This window comes from Berghia stephanieae, chromosome 10, assembly GCF_034508935.2.
Source record: "Berghia stephanieae isolate SIO BIC M18660-M18661 chromosome 10, UCSD_Bste_1.3, whole genome shotgun sequence".
NCBI classification, from domain to species: Eukaryota; Metazoa; Mollusca; class Gastropoda; order Nudibranchia; family Aeolidiidae; genus Berghia; species Berghia stephanieae.
In genome coordinates, this window is record NC_088369.1 from 567,056 (window position 1) to 586,150 (window position 19,095).

General features: G+C 36.6%; 1 protein-coding gene across 1 annotated transcript in view; it reads right to left on the minus strand.

Moving 5' to 3' along the window:
- The window catches only part of LOC144956021 (structural maintenance of chromosomes protein 4-like), a 54,425-nt gene that overhangs the window by 7,674 nt on the left and 27,656 nt on the right, over positions 1-19,095 (minus strand). Inside the window, exons 17-25 of the mRNA XM_078886309.1 lie at positions 17,152-17,264; positions 16,302-16,424; positions 14,341-14,467; positions 10,830-10,881; positions 9,458-9,595; positions 6,864-7,008; positions 5,594-5,767; positions 4,153-4,341; positions 1,069-1,191 (exon numbers count right to left, since the gene is read on the minus strand). Coding sequence (XP_078742435.1) covers positions 1,069-1,191; positions 4,153-4,341; positions 5,594-5,767; positions 6,864-7,008; positions 9,458-9,595; positions 10,830-10,881; positions 14,341-14,467; positions 16,302-16,424; positions 17,152-17,264 — 1,184 coding nt within the window. The remainder of the gene's footprint in view (positions 1-1,068; positions 1,192-4,152; positions 4,342-5,593; positions 5,768-6,863; positions 7,009-9,457; positions 9,596-10,829; positions 10,882-14,340; positions 14,468-16,301; positions 16,425-17,151; positions 17,265-19,095) is intronic.

Consider the following 19,095-nt stretch of genomic DNA (forward strand, 5'->3'; position numbering starts at 1 on the left):
CTCGAAAAACATCCATTGACGTCGTTGACTAGATTCGCTTGGACGGACATCATGACGATCTTGGGATGATACGTCAGTGGTTTCCCGTTGCCTTCTGACGGATTTTTATCTGGTTTACTCCATAGCCTTTTGACCTCCCGGTCATAACCCACAAGGCAGTGGAGCATTTGGCAGGTTTTAAGGCGCCTCCCATTCACCTTGATAGTCCCTTCATAGAGTATATGAGGCATTTTGTATGTGTAGCTGTGCTGCCAGACTACCCAACCTCACTCTCCACGACAATCGCCAGTTGGTCCGCGGCTTTACAGCTAACCTATAGATCAAGGAAATAATATCTCCTCCAAAACAAACACTATAATTTGGCTGTTTCCTCTCAGCTAAGGACCAGGACAAAAACTGAGTAATCCCATTCGAAGAGAAAGACAGAACGCAACTCAGAAAACAGATGTAGGGGGATAGAGGAGATAGCAAATGACCTCTTGCCCACTATGGAAGGTCAAAGACCTCACTTTTCAGAGATAAAATTTTGGAAAGGTAAAAATGGCTTTGATAATAGTGGTGATGATTATGATTTTTTTCTGGAATTTTTTGTTTGTTTGTTGCTTTAGGTCTCTTCCAACACAATTGAGGTTATATGAGAGACCGCTGAAACAAAAAAACAAGCAATCTAACAAAAATAGTACAAATGTAAATCAAAATCATAACCTAAAGATATCATAAGCTAAATTATAAATAACCAAGAACAAACAGGCAGAAGATTTACAGAAAAAAAAATATCCCCTGTCAAAAATACAATCACAAACCAAAGAAGCAGGATAGGCTAGTAAAGAGAAGAAGAAACGACATCACTATTGGATCGTACACCCATGCGAACATCATAGGTATATGATTCAAGGGTGATGCTCCCATCCAACCACCCGCTTTTTCTGGAATAAAATGTTCTCTTAGAAATGAGCGAAATAGTTGAAAATCAGGGAAGTCGGGAATGAGAAGTGAAAAAGGGAATTTCCCAATGAAATCAGGAGGGTTGTCAGATCTGCTAAAAAAGGCATAGATAAAAACCCAGACCTGAAATCCCTGCATGAATTCTTCGAGTCTCTGTTTCCGTAAACTGTCGTGGTAGCTTCGCTGCTCATTGCGGAAATTTGTTATCTGATCCAGTTCACCAACTCTTTGTAGATACAGTTCCTCCTGTAAAGGAAAGATTTGAATTGAACATGGAGCTAGTGGTATGACATTCATCTTTGGATCGAAAGGTCCTGGGTTCAAGTCCCGAGTGGTGCATAGTTAAGTCCTTGAAAAAGGTTCTTTACTCATTCCCTCACCGTACTCAGGTATAAAATGAGTTCCTGGCTGTTAACAGCGTTGTCCTTGTCGAAAAATAATTGTATTATTGCCTAACAGGTGTCGTGTCTCATCCTACATGTTAAGTGTGGCTGTTGGCTAAGGGACCCCTTGTAAAGTGCTTTGAGCATGTTTAATGGATATTCAGTGCAGGCATTTTTTTTTTGGCTTCATTTTGTTTGTTTTTATCTAACAGACCGAGTTACCTATAATTGCTGGCAGGCATGGGCCGTACCAGCATTTCATGGTACAGAGAAAATATTGGTAATGAAGGATCTGGATCGTAATTACTGATACAGATACATTACTACCATCCATTACAGACTGGCGAAGTTCCATCGTGCTTTAAAAGTGCCCTCGTCAAACCGCTTCTGAAGAAACCATCACTGGACCACAATATATTAAACAATTATCGTCCTGTATCAAATTTACCTTTTTTATCAAAACTTTTGGAGAAGGTAGTTCTTACACAATTAACATCTCATCTTAAGAACAACAGTTTGGAACAACCCTTTCAGTCAGCCTACAAACATCAACACAGTACTGAAACGGCGCTTCTTAAAATCTTTAATGACTTGTTATGTAATGCTAACAATATCAATGTATTATGCCTTTTAGATCTTTCAGCTGCCTTTGACACCATTGACCATGACATTTTGTTAAGAAGACTAGAAAATACATTCGGCATAAAAGGAATTGCCCTTAAATGGTTTACATCATATTTACAGGATCGATGGCAGACTGTCGTGGTGAATGGTGTTCAGTCAGAACAAGTTTTACTAAATTTTGGAGTGCCACAAGGCTCTGTTCTTGGCCCTGTCCTTTTTACAGCCCCTTTCTAGTGTGATATCCAGATTCAATCTGAGTTATCATTTTTATGCAGATGATACGCAAATATATGATTCAGCACCCCTTAGTAATTTACAGTTCTTAATACAACGAATTACGAGCTGTTTTAATGAGATTAAATCTTGAATGTACCACAATAAGTTAAAATTAAATGATAGTAAAACTGAGATTTTAATGTGTGGAAGGCCGAGTATCCTTAAACAGGCAAATAAATCACCTATTACTCTCGGAAATAGCACAATAGAATTTTCAAATAAAGCAAAAAACCTTGGCGTCATCATTGATAAAGATCTTTCCATGACAAGCCACGTGAATAACACCATACAATCTATGTACATAGAAATGAAAAAAATAAGCAAAATTCGTAATTTAATACCGAAGCATATAACAGAACTTTTAATTAATTCCCTGGTTTTATCTAAATTGGACTATTGTAACTCCCTTTGGGCGAATTTAGCTAAAGACAAAATTAGCAAACTTCAGGTTGCTCAAAATAACGCAGCCAGGCTCATTGTACGCATTAACAAAAAATACCCGTCAGCAACTCTTCTTCTCCGTGAGTTACATTGGCTTCCTGTTGAAAAAAGAATTGCCTATAAGATTTGTACTGTTGTCTACAAATCCCTGAGCACGAACAGTCCCTCCTATATTAAAGACCTTCTAAACATATAGGTCCCCAATAGAAACTTGAGGTCAAGCAGTGACCAATCAATCCTTGTCAAACCTAAGCCATTGCGTAAAATAGGTGAACAGTCTTTTCAATTTTCGGCCCCCCATTTTTGGAACTCTCTCCCGTCACACTTGAGATGCTCGGATTCGTTGACAACGTTCAAATCTCGCTTAAAGTTTTATCTTTATACGTCATAATGTTGCAATATTATTTTCATATTTTGTTGTTGTTAAATTGAATTCGTATCACGTTTCCTTCACACTTGTCTCACTGTAATATGTTTTGTTTTATATCACTGTAAAGCGCTTAGAGCCTGTGACAACGGGGTAAAGCGCTATATAAATGCCATTTATTATTATTAGAAACCGGTACTGGGAATTCCCGATATTACTTAGCTTTCAACCAATAGGCGAATGAGAACTAAACCTGCGAGATGTCTGTGTCTTTGAAAGCTGCTTTGTCAATCTCATGGTCTCTGTGTAGTACCGACACTTAGTGTTATTAATGAGACGCGAGACATCTTATCTCCTCTCTTTTTCTGTTTCTCCTATTGTACATGTTACAGACTTAACTTATTGGTAATGTCAGTACTATGTGGTCTTGTGGTATGACATTCGCTTTCGAATTGGAAGGTCCTCGTTTAGAGCCTCGCTCAGCGCATAGTTGAGTCCTTGGAAAAAGCTCTTTTTTTACTCACATTCTCTCACTGTACTCAGGTGTAAAATGAATACCTGGCCGTTAACAGTGTTGTCTCTGTCCAAAAAAATCGTAATATCGCCTACAGGCATCATGTCCCATTCTATATGTTACGTCATACTGTTTTGTCAGGGACTCCTTGTAAAGCGACGTGATCATGTTTAGTAGATATTTTCGCTCTATAAAAGCTCAAGTTTGGTTTTTATTTACTTCTATGACAGACTGAGAATAAGCTGGGTGGCCACAGGAATTGTAACGGTAAAGAAGGCTAAAATAAGACTTGTCAACAAGCATATCATTTTATTTTTTTCCTCATCTGCTTCATATTTTCAATCACGATACAAAAGTTTGTATTAGATCTCTTTCATCTAAAGATCATTTAAGATCAAAAGGGTTGTTATGAAATAATGACACTGTCTGCTAAAATGAAATTGGAAGAATTTCTGAGTTTGGAATTTTGTTCTTTTTTAAAGCTGTTATATTCATTTTTGTCTATTACTATTTACAGTCCACAGATTCTAGCAGCCTGGTATCACTTTATACAGGCATTGGTAGCTCTCCAAGTCAACCAATACTTGACCACCTTTTCTCACCTTCTTTTTATATTCAGCAATAGCAGCCATGTTGGGTTTCATTTTAGCCAGATGTTCTTCTTGTACGGTGATCTCCACCTGGACATCCTGTTTGCTCAAGGCCTGTAACTCTTCCTGTGTGTGTGTAGGGAGAGTTAAGTCCTCCTCTGACCTTTCTAACTCAATTGGGGTCAGCTTCAAGGATGTTAGCTGAAAATGGATAAACAAACCATAAGCTGAATGGGAAACGTTTAAGTGTTGAAGTCAAACATTCCCAAAATGGATAAATAAACCATAAGTTGAATGGGAAACGTTTAAGTGTTGAAGTCAAACATTCCCAAAATGGATAAATAAACCATAAGCTGAATGGGAAACGTTTAAGTGTTGAAGTCAAACATTCCCAAAATATGTTGCCAAAAATTCATGATTTAAATGGGATTTTTTTAAAGGATTTTACGGCACTTGCAACACATTTAGGTCATTTCAGCACCAGTAAAAAGGAAGAAAATGGAATAGTGAAAAAATTGTAGAATTTTTGTAAGTAAAGGTACTCAAAAAAAAGTAAGACAAAGAAGATTGGTTCAAATATAGGGAACCGATGTCGATTCCAAGAAAACGCTATTAGTGTATTTAGTTGCAGATCACTTAAAAGTCTCATCCAGACACCACAACAAGATCCTACAAAGAGGAACACACTCAAATACATACAGAATATGTCCAAAACAGAATACATAAAAAACAGATGATTTACATGGGAAAAAAAAACATCTCCCAAAACTAATACCGGACATTTGACTATTTCCCTCCCAGCAAGGGCCAGGACAAAACTAAGTGATCCCATTCCAAGACAAAGACAGAAATTCAGAAAACAGATAATATAGGGAAATAGAAGACACAGCAAGTGACCTCCTGCCCTCCTTGGTGATAGTTTTTCTCATCCCTTGTTCACGAAGCAATGATTAAGTGGCAGCGTCTCTTAAATCAGGCGGACCTACTTTGCAATAGACAAGCTGCTACACAAAGATAGAAAGTAACTCGGAAATAATATAAAGAATATTATATGTCAATATAATAATGTGGCAAATAGGTGCCTCAGAAATATCGTCAACATCAGGTGGCCAGACATCATCACAAATGAAGACCTGCTCAATGCGGCTATGTGGTATGAAACTCGCATAGTTGAGTCCTTGGATAAGGCTCTTTACTCACATTCATTCACCGTACTCAGGTGTCAAACGAGTACCTGGCCGTTAACAGCATTGTCTCTGTCCGAAAAAATTGTAATATCCCCTAACAGGCGTCATGTCCTGTCCTACATGTTAAATGTTGCTGTTGGCCAGGGACCCCTTGTAAAGCGCTTTGAGCACGTTTAGTGGATATTGCTCTATATAAAAGCTCGCGGATCCAAGGAAAACCATCCGCACTGTTTTCTTGTTTGTTTTCTCTTAATCCACAAACCCACCTCTTTCTCCCAATGCTTCTTTTTCTGTTTATTTTCTTTGAGCACCCCGTCCCATTTCTCAATCTCATGTTTGAATTCCATGCCTTCCTTGGCTAGCTCTGCTTCCTGTTTCTCCCATTCTTCAAGGTCGCCTGCCATTCCGGTCAGCTTTTCCTCTTTTTCTTTCACATCAGCCTGAATAAAGAAAAAAACAAACAAAAAAACATTTTCGACATTAATCCTGCTTTAATAAATAGACAATGAGGTGAGCAAATGGTTTATTGTTGCAGTTTTGCATCTCAGTGTAGACTCAAAAAACAAAAAAACAAAAAACTACAAAGCTGCCAACCAGTAACACTGGCAGACATTTTTTTTATTGAATATTTTTCTTCCTTTTTTTTCTTTCTAATCTGAAAAATCTCTTGTTTTTTGCTTTTTCTTTTATCAATTTCAAAATTAAAGAAATGAAAGTCTTGGAAATAAAATTTAGTAAAATAACCATAATCAACAGTGAGAGATTAGCTATATCATATGTGCTTATATTACATGTGTTCACATTACATGTGCTTATATTACATGTGTTTACATTACATGTGCTTATATTACATGTGTTTACATTACATGTGCTTATATTACCTGTGTTTACATTACATGTGCTTATATTACATGCGTTTACATTACATGTGCTTATATTACCTGTGTTTACATTACATGTGCTTATATTACATGTGTTCACATTACATGTGCTTATATTACATGCGTTTACATTACATGGATTTATATTACATGTGTCTACATTACATGGATTTATATTACATGTGTTCACACCACATGTGCTTATATTACATGTGCTTATATCACTAAATCATCAATAAAGAAAATCAAGGTTAAAAAAAAAGATCTTTAAAATCCAAATAGAATTTTCTAAAGATGCTTCAAATAAATAGGGGGAATTGGCAGCTTTGGGATTATCTGTCCTTTAATTTCTATTGGAGAAAACCTTCAAAATAGCCATGGAAGGCATCTTTTAAATAATCAAAACTTTTTTTTTAAAAAGACAGTCGAATCAAATCGTTGCAACTATTTAAATTATGATCATCAATATTATTGCAACTAAAATATGGAGAGATACCAAAGATACTATTTATAATAGGTTTTGGAAGAGAAATCATGACAGTCCCCATTTTATCCAGACAGTTGTCTGCTAAGTGTCAAATTTCAACAGTCAAAATAGGACACAAATGTCCTGCTGGGTTCTGACAAGGGGGTGGGGGGGGGGGGGGAAACCTACCTGGGCACGTTCATAGAGTTCTAGCAAATTCTTGGCCTCCCCCTCTATTTCCTTCAGTCGACCAGTCAATGTTTCAATCAGCTGCTTTGTCTCAGCTATCTCTTCCTTCAGTGAGACGACTTTCTCCTCCGATCTCTTCAAGTTTCTGAATTTCACCACATGTGTTTGAATTTTAAAAAAAAAGAATTTTGAGACAATAGCTAATTAAAAAATGTCAGTAGATGGGGAGGGGTGGTGTTACTTACTTACCAGGGGGTGAGAATGACTGGTCACAAAAAAGGAGAGATTTTTCTACAGAGAAGACTTACAAAATATCTATCTGAAATTTAGTTATGTATTTATTTCTTTATTGGCAGGTGAGAGCGTGGCTCTACCTTGTGAGCTATCCACGAACACAAAAATATTCGTTTCAAACCCAAAGTCATTACTAGATCCCTCTCTCACCCACTTCTTGAGACCGCCGATTCGTTCGTACACCACCATCGCGAATAATTTTGACCAGCAGTTAAGCTTAATAGCCAATATTCTCAACACAAACATATAACATAGAAACGATTGAGACATTGAGTATGCTCCGGTGTATGGGGTGAATTTTTAATTCAGAAAAGTGAGTGGAGCAGGCACTTATGTTGGTAACAACAAGATATGAAGTGAATAGAAAAGTGCCAGAAGACAATAGAGAATAAAAATTTTTCGCGGCGGTGGTGGGGTTTGAACCTGCGACCTTATTGGTACGACAACTCCGCCTGGCAGGTGAGAGCGTGGCTCTACCGTGTGAGCTATCCACGAACACAAAAATATTCGTTTCAAACCCAAAGTCATTACTAGATCCCTCTCTCACCCACTTCTTGAGACCGCCGATTCGTTCGTACACCACCATCGCGAATAATTTTGACCAGCAGTTAAGCTTAATAGCCAATATTCTCAACACAAACATATAACATAGAAACGATTGAGACATTGAGTATGCTCCGGTGTATGGGGTGAATTTTTAATTCAGAAAAGTGAGTGGAGCAGGCACTTATGTTGGTAACAACAAGATATGAAGTGAATAGAAAAGTGCCAGAAGACAATAGAGAATAAAAATTTTTCGCGGCGGTGGTGGGGTTTGAACCTGCGACCTTATTGGTACGACAACTCCGCCTGGCAGGTGAGAGCGTGGCTCTACCGTGTGAGCTATCCACGAACACAAAAATATTCGTTTCAAACCCAAAGTCATTACTAGATCCCTCTCTCACCCACTTCTTGAGACCGCCGATTCGTTCGTACACCACCATCGCGAATAATTTTGACCAGCAGTTAAGCTTAATAGCCAATATTCTCAACACAAACATATAACATAGAAACGATTGAGACATTGAGTATGCTCCGGTGTATGGGGTGAATTTTTAATTCAGAAAAGTGAGTGGAGCAGGCACTTATGTTGGTAACAACAAGATATGAAGTGAATAGAAAAGTGCCAGAAGACAATAGAGAATAAAAATTTTTCGCGGCGGTGGTGGGGTTTGAACCTGCGACCTTATTGGTACGACAACTCCGCCTGGCAGGTGAGAGCGTGGCTCTACCGTGTGAGCTATCCACGAACACAAAAATATTCGTTATTTATTGTTTTTTTTTTGTTTTTGTTGTTGGCTGAAGAAGGGTTTTGAGCCCGAAATGTTCCGTGTTTGGTATTTTTGTTCTTTTTTGAAGCCTTTATATTCATTTTTGTTCATAACTATTTTAGTAGCAGGATGTATAGGCAGATTCTAATGAATATGGGCAGACCTGCCTACTTAAACATTTAAAAATTCATAGTTTTAGGAGATAAAACTAAAAGTCTCTATAGTAAACGTTGTAGATCAACACTTTACCTCCACGATGATGATTAAACACCTCAAAAGTCTTAAAATTGTGCACTCTGGCTTCGACCTTCATTTTTAATAAGATTTAATGATTTAGAGATGCCCATGAACTTGTGTAGTAGGAGACAAGATTTTGTAATTCTACGAATTTTTCTAGGTATTAGGCAGGTCTGTACGGGGCGTAAAGGAGCGGATGGCTGATCTGTACTGACAACCATCACTCTGAAAACAAAAGATCAGTTGCACTAGGAGTGATACAATCCTCCAGATGACTGGTTTCACTTTGCAAATACGTTTTTGTGCCAGTGCATGACATAATCAGTCGGAAGGTGAAAATTTTGGATTTGCATTTTCCGAAAGAATATGCTCCCCAGAGCATTCTAATCTTTATTTGAAGTAAATCGGGTGATTTTTCATGAAGTTATGGTCAGATGTATGGGAAAGGTATCCAGCAACTTTTCTCAAATTTCATACCTTTTCAACTTGACTAGCTGTAAAATTTATTTAAAAGTGAAATTAAGTTTCGATATTTCCCGAAAATGTACAAAAAGGGTTGCTTTAATCATTTATAACAAGAACTCATTTTTGATTTTAAAAATTGACCTTCTAACTAAACTTGGCGTTATCTCAGTTCAAACCTTTTCACCGTCCGACTGATTATATCATTCACTGTAACATTTAGCACTTTTTCAGAAGATGTTTTATATTCATGTTTGTTTCACACAGTTAAATAAAAAGCAATGGACATACCTTTCAGCTGTTTTGACACCCACAGAGTTTTTGGTGATTTGACCCGTGACCTGGTCAATGTTATTGTTGATTGCCTTGAGTCTGGACAGACATGCTGCCAGTTTGGCTTTTCCTTTATCCAGGATCTGATTGTGAAGTCTGGATGTTGAGGAGATATTTCAAAAACGTGTGTGAAAAAAAGTAGCTAAGTTTAAGTATCTGAAAAATGCTACATTTGATTTTTTTTAATAGGAGAAAGTTAAAAAGGAATTTTTTGTTTGTGCGGTTATGTGGTCTTGTGGTATAACACTTGCTTTCGGATCAGAAGGTCCTGGGTTCAAGCCTTGCTCTGTGCATAGTTGAGTCCTTGGAAAAGGCTTTTTACTTACATTCTCTCACTGTACTCAGGTGTAAAATGAGTACCTGGCCGTTAACAGCGCTGTCTCTGTCGGAAAAAAATTGTAATATCGCCTAACAGGTGTCAGGTCTCATTCTGCATGTTTCGTGTTGCTATTGGTCAGGGACCCTTTGTAAAGCGCTTTGAGCTTAAGTTCAAGTTTTTATTTAAAATATCAATTGTTTGCTTCATTTTTTTAGTTTGAGAATGATATCCTGAAAACAAGATTGAAGGATTGACTCCAGAAGTAGATTTCCAGATTGAGTCAACATACTTAGTAGTTTGATATCACCTTCAGTACCCATCCAGACAAGTTTCAAGTTAATTTACTCTTAGGCTTTCGCCAATAAATCATAAAATTTGATGGTAACATATATGAAAGTGAAAAAAATGGCTAATGCAACCAAAGAAAATAGAATAATAATAATAATAATAATAATAATAATAATAATAATAATAATAATAATAATAATAATAACAATAGCACAAGCACAGGATCTCTGAAACAGGACTACAAACTATAATATTCAAAACAAAACAAAAATAACAGAACATAAACGGGGTTGCCAAATCCGGAGGTGAAAATTGAATAAACTTTTTAACTCTATAGGAGTGCTGAAGTCCAGTCAAAGTAAAAAGACATTATGTACTTGCTTTTTGTTTTTTCCGTTCAGCGAGTGATTAGAAAATATACTGAGGATTTTTAACATACTGAATTCCATAAAGATCACCTCCCAAAAATAAATTTCTATTTGATTTTTTCCCTCTCAGCCCAGGACTAAAGCCAAGTTATCTCATTCCAAGACTAGGACAGAATCTTGGCAAAGGAAATAAACCCCGATATAGGAGGATGGAAGACGCAGCAAGAGTGACCAGCATGGGAGGTCAAAGGTCAAATGACCCCATCCCCTCATGACATTCTTTTCATCTTTGAAGAGCTATTTTTCAAAAAATCTGCAACACTCAAAATGACAGAAAATGAATTTTAAAACTCACTCTTTAACTTCTTTCTCTAGTTTGGTCGTCGTTTCAGATACTTTGTCAAAAGCTGAAATTGAAAGAATGAAAACGTGTCATTTCAGAATCTCATCAATCAGCAACAACAACAACACCGCCGCCACCATCATCACCAACCCAATAATAATAATAATAATAATAATAATAATAATAATAATAATAATAATAATAATAATAATAACATTAATAATAATAGTAATAATAATAATAATAATAATAATAAAAATAATAATAGTAATAATAATAATAATAATAATAATAATAATAATAATAATAGTAATAATAATAATAATAATAATAATAAAAAAAATAAAAATAATTATTATAATTATAATGATAATAATAATAACAGTAGACATGATTATGTTTAAATATGTTTTATGTTTTTTTATGTTTTTAAGGGTTTTACAGCACTTGCAACACATTAAGGCCATATAAGCGCCAGTAAAAAGGAAGAAAATGGGATAGTAAAAAGTTTTAGAATTACAATTAAAGCATCCAAGAATAAGGTAAGACAAAGGGGAACTGAGAACAAATAGGGATCAGATGTAGATTCCAAGAGCACACCACCAATGTACTTAGTTTGAGATCACCTATGAGTCTCATCCGGACACAAGAACAAAATCCAACAAAGAGGAACACACTCAAATGCTTACATTATACATTAAAAAATAACAAATATACTAATACATAACAGAGAGATGATTTACAAGAAAAAAAAATATTATCTCCCAAAACAATAACTATGCATTTGACTGTTTCCCTCCCAGCCAGGACTCCGACCAAGGCCAGGAAAAAAACTAAGTAATCTCATTCCAGGACAAAGACAGAAAGCATGTTGGAAAACAGATATAGGGGGATAGAAGACACAGTGTGTACCTCCCTGCCCATATGTTTAAATAGATAAATCAAATGCATATCATCATTATCATTTTCTCCCAGGGCCAGGTTATAGGCCACAGACAAACAGTTTCCATCCCTCTCTATCTTGAGGTAACTTTTCTATCTCGTTCCATGTCGTATCACGCCTCTGTATATCAGCTTCTTTAACTCATCTCCATGTTCCCCGTGGCCTTCCCCTTGATCTTCTGCCCTGAGGGTTCCAGTCCAATACTTTCTTTGTTATAGTGGAGTCAATCTCTCTAAGGGTGTGTCCAATCCACCTCCATCGTCTTCTTCCTTTTCCTCTCCCACTGGTTTCTGTTGTGTTCTTTCCCATATTCTTAGTCCTGTCCATCCATTATGTTCTGAGTAGCTTACGCATGCACCTGTTTACGAAAATCTGTATCCTCCTTAAACATGTACTAAGAAATAAATAATAGGTTTAATATTCCATTGTCAGGAGTTTAATCACACAGACATAAAACCGTTTTAAGACGAAAGCTCAAATATAGTAATTCCCTTTAAAAAGTAATTAACAACAATGAATAGAATAGCTTCAAAAAAGAACAAAATACCAAACACGGAACATGTATGTATGTCTTTATTGGCTTTTTGTTGTTGGCTGAAGAAGGGTTTTGAGCCCGAAACATTCCGTGTTTGGTATCTTGTTCTTTTTTGAAGCTGTTATATCGAGTTTTGTTGATTACTTTTTACAGTCCACAGCTTCTAGCAGCCTCACGGCGACTAAAACTCGAACTTTTAGTTTGAGCCAGCGCTCCACCGGTGGGAGGGTAATTAATCAAGTTGTGACAGGTCGATGACTCATCATGCTACCGGCATCGGCATTTTCGCTACCTGTATTTTTTCTCTCCGATTCTGCATTTTATTGATATTTTCAAATAATCGTTGCTCAATAATCCGTTGACGTAACTTTTTTTAATTCATATATTCTTGTTCTTCATAATTTAAAGAATATTGTCATACCATTTGTATGGCTATGAACCTAATGGTTTTGCAATGCCACTCTCCATGAGTTGTACTATAATTCAATGCAAGATCATAACTATAATTGGTAAGAAACATGTGGATAAATAGCATAAGTCACCGTACAGGCAAATAATTTTGGGATAATCAGAAGCAGGAGAGAATGAGGAAAAAGTGTATGTAAGTTTTATGGCCTGTTCAGACCTGGCAGTCCTGTGAGGTCTTGATATTGTGGTAACTCCTTATCAAATCCACCAGTATCCTGTCCACAAATTAGCCAGTCACAGTGATGACTGGAAGGTACGTGTTAGTGTGTGTCTTATAAAACTGATATCCAATCATTCCTTATGAATAAGATTCACTTGATGACATATTTCATTAATTAATAATATAAATTCTATGGTCTGTCACGTTCCCGATCACATTGTCAGTAATAAATTTACTAAGAAATATTTCTATCACTCTCTTCTATTTTCACACATCACAACTAAAAAAGTTTCATGTCTAATCACAATGCAAGCAACACCATTATGAAAACAAATAAAAAAGTTTAACAATAGTTTCTCATCTATTTTCAACACCAACCAGAAAGGAGAGATATCATTCTAATATTTAGGATTATTATTAGGGGCCCTTCTGAAGTAAGTGACTACTGACGTCTGGTTCAACTTGAAGCAATGATATTTCCATTGTGAAAGACACTTTTGCTTTTTCACTTCGAAGTCCTCCTGCTCTTTTTTCAATCTTCCCTATGCTAGAATGGAGCAGTTGACCACCTTGATCGCCATGGAATCCTAAATTTATCTTATACCGCTTCAACCAGTCAATGCAGTGCATTTCCAATATATGTAATTTGGGAGTAATTGAGTGAGGGAATTCTTCTCTGTAATTCTGCAAATACCTTGCGACGGCTTCCTCTGCTCTTTTAATTTCTTCTGATGACAGAGGATTTGAATGGGATACTAATTTATGTACATCTCTGTAGCTGTCATTTAAAGTATTATATTTGATCTCAAGTTGAATTATTTTCGTGATTAGGGTGTCTATTTGGGTGTTTGTACTAACTGTATAGCTGTCTTTGTAAGGTGTCTGTAGATTTCTTTCTTTATGTATTTGTGGCAGTGATTGGCAATGAAGTGGTCACCGTGAAATGCTTGTCTGACAATTTTATTCTGATCTAAAACATGTTGTATTGTTTTTCTAACTGGTCCGATGATACGTTCTTTACATTCTTTCATGTCATGCAATCTTTTCTTTATCTTTTTAAGTTGCTTCTCCCACCTCCAAATAAGAAGAAATTGTGTGTGACACATAGGTTTCCAGTATTAAATGATGTAAGGGGTGCATTTCTTATGCATTTTTTGACAATATCACCCTTGTTTTCGGACCTCGCTTACCTCCCCTTGTTTCAACTGCCGAAGGTGCAGGTAATTAATCACTTGTGACAGGTGAAGTTCCCTGTTATCAGTGATTTGCCTGTGATCAGGGGAGTGGAATGGGCGACAGGGGAAGATGCACAGTGGGTGGCACGGCAGATACAGCAAGATCAAAGCAAAAACTAAAGAGTCAAAAATTAAGTTAGTTTTATTCACCGTGGCCTCGTATCATTTTGACTTGTTATTACCTTTGCGACACTCCTGAACCAATTTTTTGAGATCTGTCAATTTTTCCTGGTCGGGTAGAACAGATTGCAGCACCCGTTCTTGATCTTTGATTTGGCTCTCCAGGGATTTTCTTCTTTCTTTCAGGCCCTGAGAGTCGAAAGGAAATGAAAAAAAAGAGTTTTTGACATTTATTGGATTTTCGGACAGAGGGGAGGCCCGACCTTGGACGGGCTCTCTCTAGGTCACAAAATATTGATACATTGCATTTGGTTTAAAAACTCACAGCATCCACCAGCCGGATATAATATATCATATACACAAAACAATGTGTAACCTTAAATAGTTATAGTCTGATTAATACAATTTAGCGTAAAAAAAAAAAAAGACTCATAAAAATGGCTGGCTAAAAACAATAACAAAGAACTGAGTGACGTCAATTTCGTTTTATCTATACGATACATTACATGTCAAAAACTGTATTATAACACCCCACTTGTACAGTTTCCTACAAAATCACTGCTTAAGTCAGTATATATAAATATATCAGAGAAGCATAAAATATTTTACGTACGACGAGTTTAGAAGTGGGTTCAAAGAGTTAACAAAAATAACACCAAATTGCTGTGGATTACTCCCCTTAGTTTGTATTATTTAAATGGCGTAACAATTTATGCTGTCCAAATTCAATACAAGTTCAGTCCGTGCAGAGCACGGAAAATTAATTGTTAAAGTCAATAACACAATGACATCATAAGTTGTCTTTATTGCATTTTTAACTTGACTGGTTTATTCCCATTAGAGACTACAAAAGGAGTTATAATGAATATCTAAAGATAACACGAGATAAAATCTATTGATTCATTGAGCAATCTCAATATTTTATGCACGGATGACTCCTGGGCATACAAGTTCTTCAAACTATAAATATGACCCATGGAACCAAAGATTATCCCAGTCATCACATCTTTAGATGGAAAATAAAATTTGGGTGCTGTCCTTTGGATATGATACTAGTCTTTCGTTAAGTACTTTCCATCAGACCTAACAGAACCAGCTACCCAATTGCTGTTGGTTGACAGGATGTGCGGCTATGTGGTCTTGTGGTTCGAGCCTCGCTTGGAGCATAGTTGAGTCCTTGGAAAAGGCTTTTTACTTACATTCTCTTACCGTACTCAGGTGTAAAATGAGTACCTGGCCGTTAACAGCATTGTCTCTATTGTAATACAGGGAATGAGATTAGCGGAAGAGTAGCATCCCTTGATTGGACGTCACCCATAGTCTGTGACGTCACCGGCGGAAAAGTTATTAGAGAGAGAATGTCATGTTGGTTGTGCGCATGCGTCTCTCGTCCTCGCTTTCGGTGAAAGCGGCTTGAGACACTTCAAAACCAAATTGACGTTCTCTCTGTAAAGTGACGTCCAATCAAGGGACGCTACTCTTCCACTAATCTCTTTCCCTATCGCCTAACAGGCATCATGTCCCGACCTTCATGTTAATTGTTGCTGTTGGCCAGGGACCTCTTGTAAAGCGCTTTGAGCATGTTTAGTGGAGATTGCGCTATATAAAAGCTCACCCGGGGATCAGTCCGCAGCCATTGTTAACTGATAGCCTGACACTAGAACCCACTAGGACTTATAGTTTGCTGTCATTTTTTAGGTTTGTGCATCGTCCAGTGAGTTGTCAATAGTAGTGCTCAAGGAAACAAGTGATTCAATTGGTTAAACTATTGAATACAACTCACGGTTTGTTATCTTTTGTGGGCAAAGACTTGTCTTTTGACGTCATTCTTGGGTCAGTGCCGGGCTATAAGTTTACAATGGCTACGACCAGTCCCAGCCCATTTGTGTGTGATGAAAGTGTTCTACCACTCTACCAAATGAGCAATCAAGACCTCCACTTTGGAAACAAAATTATTATATAACCTATCTGAGACTTTTAAGAGAGAAAGAAGCCGAGTAATCAGGTTGTGTTAACCTCTCACCTCCACCTCCACTGTATGCTTTTTGAGGTTGTGCTTCATGGTGACCAGGTCTTTCTCATTTTGTTGGATGTTGTCCTCTATCTTCTCCTTGTCCAGTTGAAAGTTTTGCCATTCTCTGTTCAGCTAAATAATAAAAGGGAATAGAAAACTTATGCTTTAGGTTTTATTATTTCAATACACAAAATTGAAGATAGTAGCTTCAAAAAAGAACAAATTACAAAGCACGAAAAGTTTTGGGCTCAAAACCCATCTTCAGCCAACAACAACAAAAAACGATTTAAAACATAAATATATTTACTTAAAAAACCCAGATAGATGGTTTTTAAGTAATGTATTTCTGTTTTAATTGTTTTTTTTTTTTGTTGTTGTTGACTGAAGAAGAGTTTTGGGCCCAAAATGTTCCATGTTTGGTAATTTGTTATTTTTTCTTTGAAGCTGTTTTATATTCTTTTTTTTTGTTTATTACTTTATATATTATTTCTGTATCAATGCGGGTGGGGGGTGGGTAGGAGGGGTTCATATTTTGGATTATAGGTTCAATTTTCAGCATTGGTTTCACATCAGTACAATACAGATAAAGAACTGAACAAGTGTGTATGTAAGATGCCAGACAGAGCAAGAAAGAAAAATACAAGAAAAAAAAACATCCCCAAAAATCGGTCGACCTTGGAATCAGAAGGTCTGGGGTTCAATGGGTTTTTTTTTCTTGTATTTTTCTCTCTTGTTTTGTCTCACACCTTTCATACATGCTTGGTCAGTTCTTTATCTTACTCCAGTGCCTGCTCCTTAATTTCTTAATTCAGTACAAAACAGTTTTAATGCGGTGGGTCAGATCCGATCTACTCCTTACCTTCTCCAATGTGTTCTCCATGTTTGAAATCTCCTTGGGGTCGACATCCGACACGGCCACAGATTGACCCATTTTGCCTTTACACACCGTAGATCCACCTCCACTCATTGCACCTGTGTGAAAACAAGGACAAGTTTTCTTTAAGAATTGCAGACCTGCCTGGCTACTTGAAAAGTTAAAAATTCGTAGTTTGTAATAGTAAAAAAAAAATAAAAAAAAAAATTGAAATCACTATAGTTATCTTTATAAATCAATAATTTACTTATGAAGATCTGAACAAGTGTGTATGAAAGGTGTCAGACAAAACAAAAAAAAAAAAATAGAAGAAAAAAGCCATCCTAAAAAATCAGTCTACCTCGACACCATGTCAAAGGGCAAATCTGGCCCAGGAAAGTGAATTAAGAATTCAAATAATGCAGGTCGTCCTTGACAGCCATTATGTCCACGGAGCCGGAATTTTTCCCGGATTCTATAGCGTGAAACGGACAATAGCAATTGCTTGCTACCTTTTGGATAGGACGCTAGCCTATTGCAAAGTACTTTCTGCCAAATCTAACAGACTTAGCTACCCATTTACTGCTGGGTGGACAGGGGGGGAGAATCAGAAAAAAATCTCGTCTGCACCCGGGACCAATCTCAGACTCAAGTTCGTCCATAAGATGGAAAAGGCACACTGTACCATCACTGCCAATCTTATACAACACATAAATGTTACCTATCACACCATGCCAATCTTATACACATAAATGTTACCTATCACACCATGCCAATCTTATACACATAAATGTTACCTATCACACCATGCCAATCTTATACACATAAATGTTACCTATCACACCATGCAAATCTTATACACATAAATGTTACCTATCACACCATGCAAATCTTATACACATAAATGTTACCTATCACATCATGCCAATCTTATACACATAAATGTTACCTATCACACCATGCAAATCTTATACACATAAATGTTACCTATCACACCATGCCAATCTTATACACATAAATGTTACCTATCACACCATGCAAATCTTATACACATAAATGTTACCTATCACACCATGCAAATCTTATACACAAATGTTACCTATCACACCATGCAAATCTTATACACATAAATGTTACCTATCACACCATGCCAATCTTATACACATAAATGTTACCTATCACACCATGCCAATCTTATACACATAAATGTTACCTATCACACCATGCCAATCTTATACACATAAATGTTACCTATCACACCATGCCAATCTTATACACATAAATGTTACCTATCACACCATGCAAATCTTATACACATAAATGTTACCTATCACACCATGCAAATCTTATACACATAAATGTTACCTATCACACCATGCAAATCTTATACACATAAATGTTACCTATCACACCATGCAAATCTTATACACATAAATGTTACCTATCACACCATGCAAATCTTATACACATAAATGTTACCTATCACACCATGCAAATCTTATACACATAAATGTTACCTACCACACCATGCAAATCTTATACACATAAATGTTACCTATCACACCATGCAAATCTTATACACATAAATGTTACCTATCACACCATGCCAATCTTATACACATAAATGTTACCTATCACACCATGCCAATCTTATACACATAAATGTTACCTATCACACCATGCAAATCTTATACACATAAATGTTACCTATCACACCATGCAAATCTTATACACATAAATGTTACCTATCACACCATGCAAATCTTATACACATAAATGTTACCTATCACACCATGCAAATCTTATACACATAGATGTTACCTATCACACCATGCCAATCTTATACACATAAATGTTACCTATCACACCATGCCAATCTTATACACATAAATGTTACCTATCACACCATGCAAATCTTATATACATAAATGTTACCTATCACACCATGCA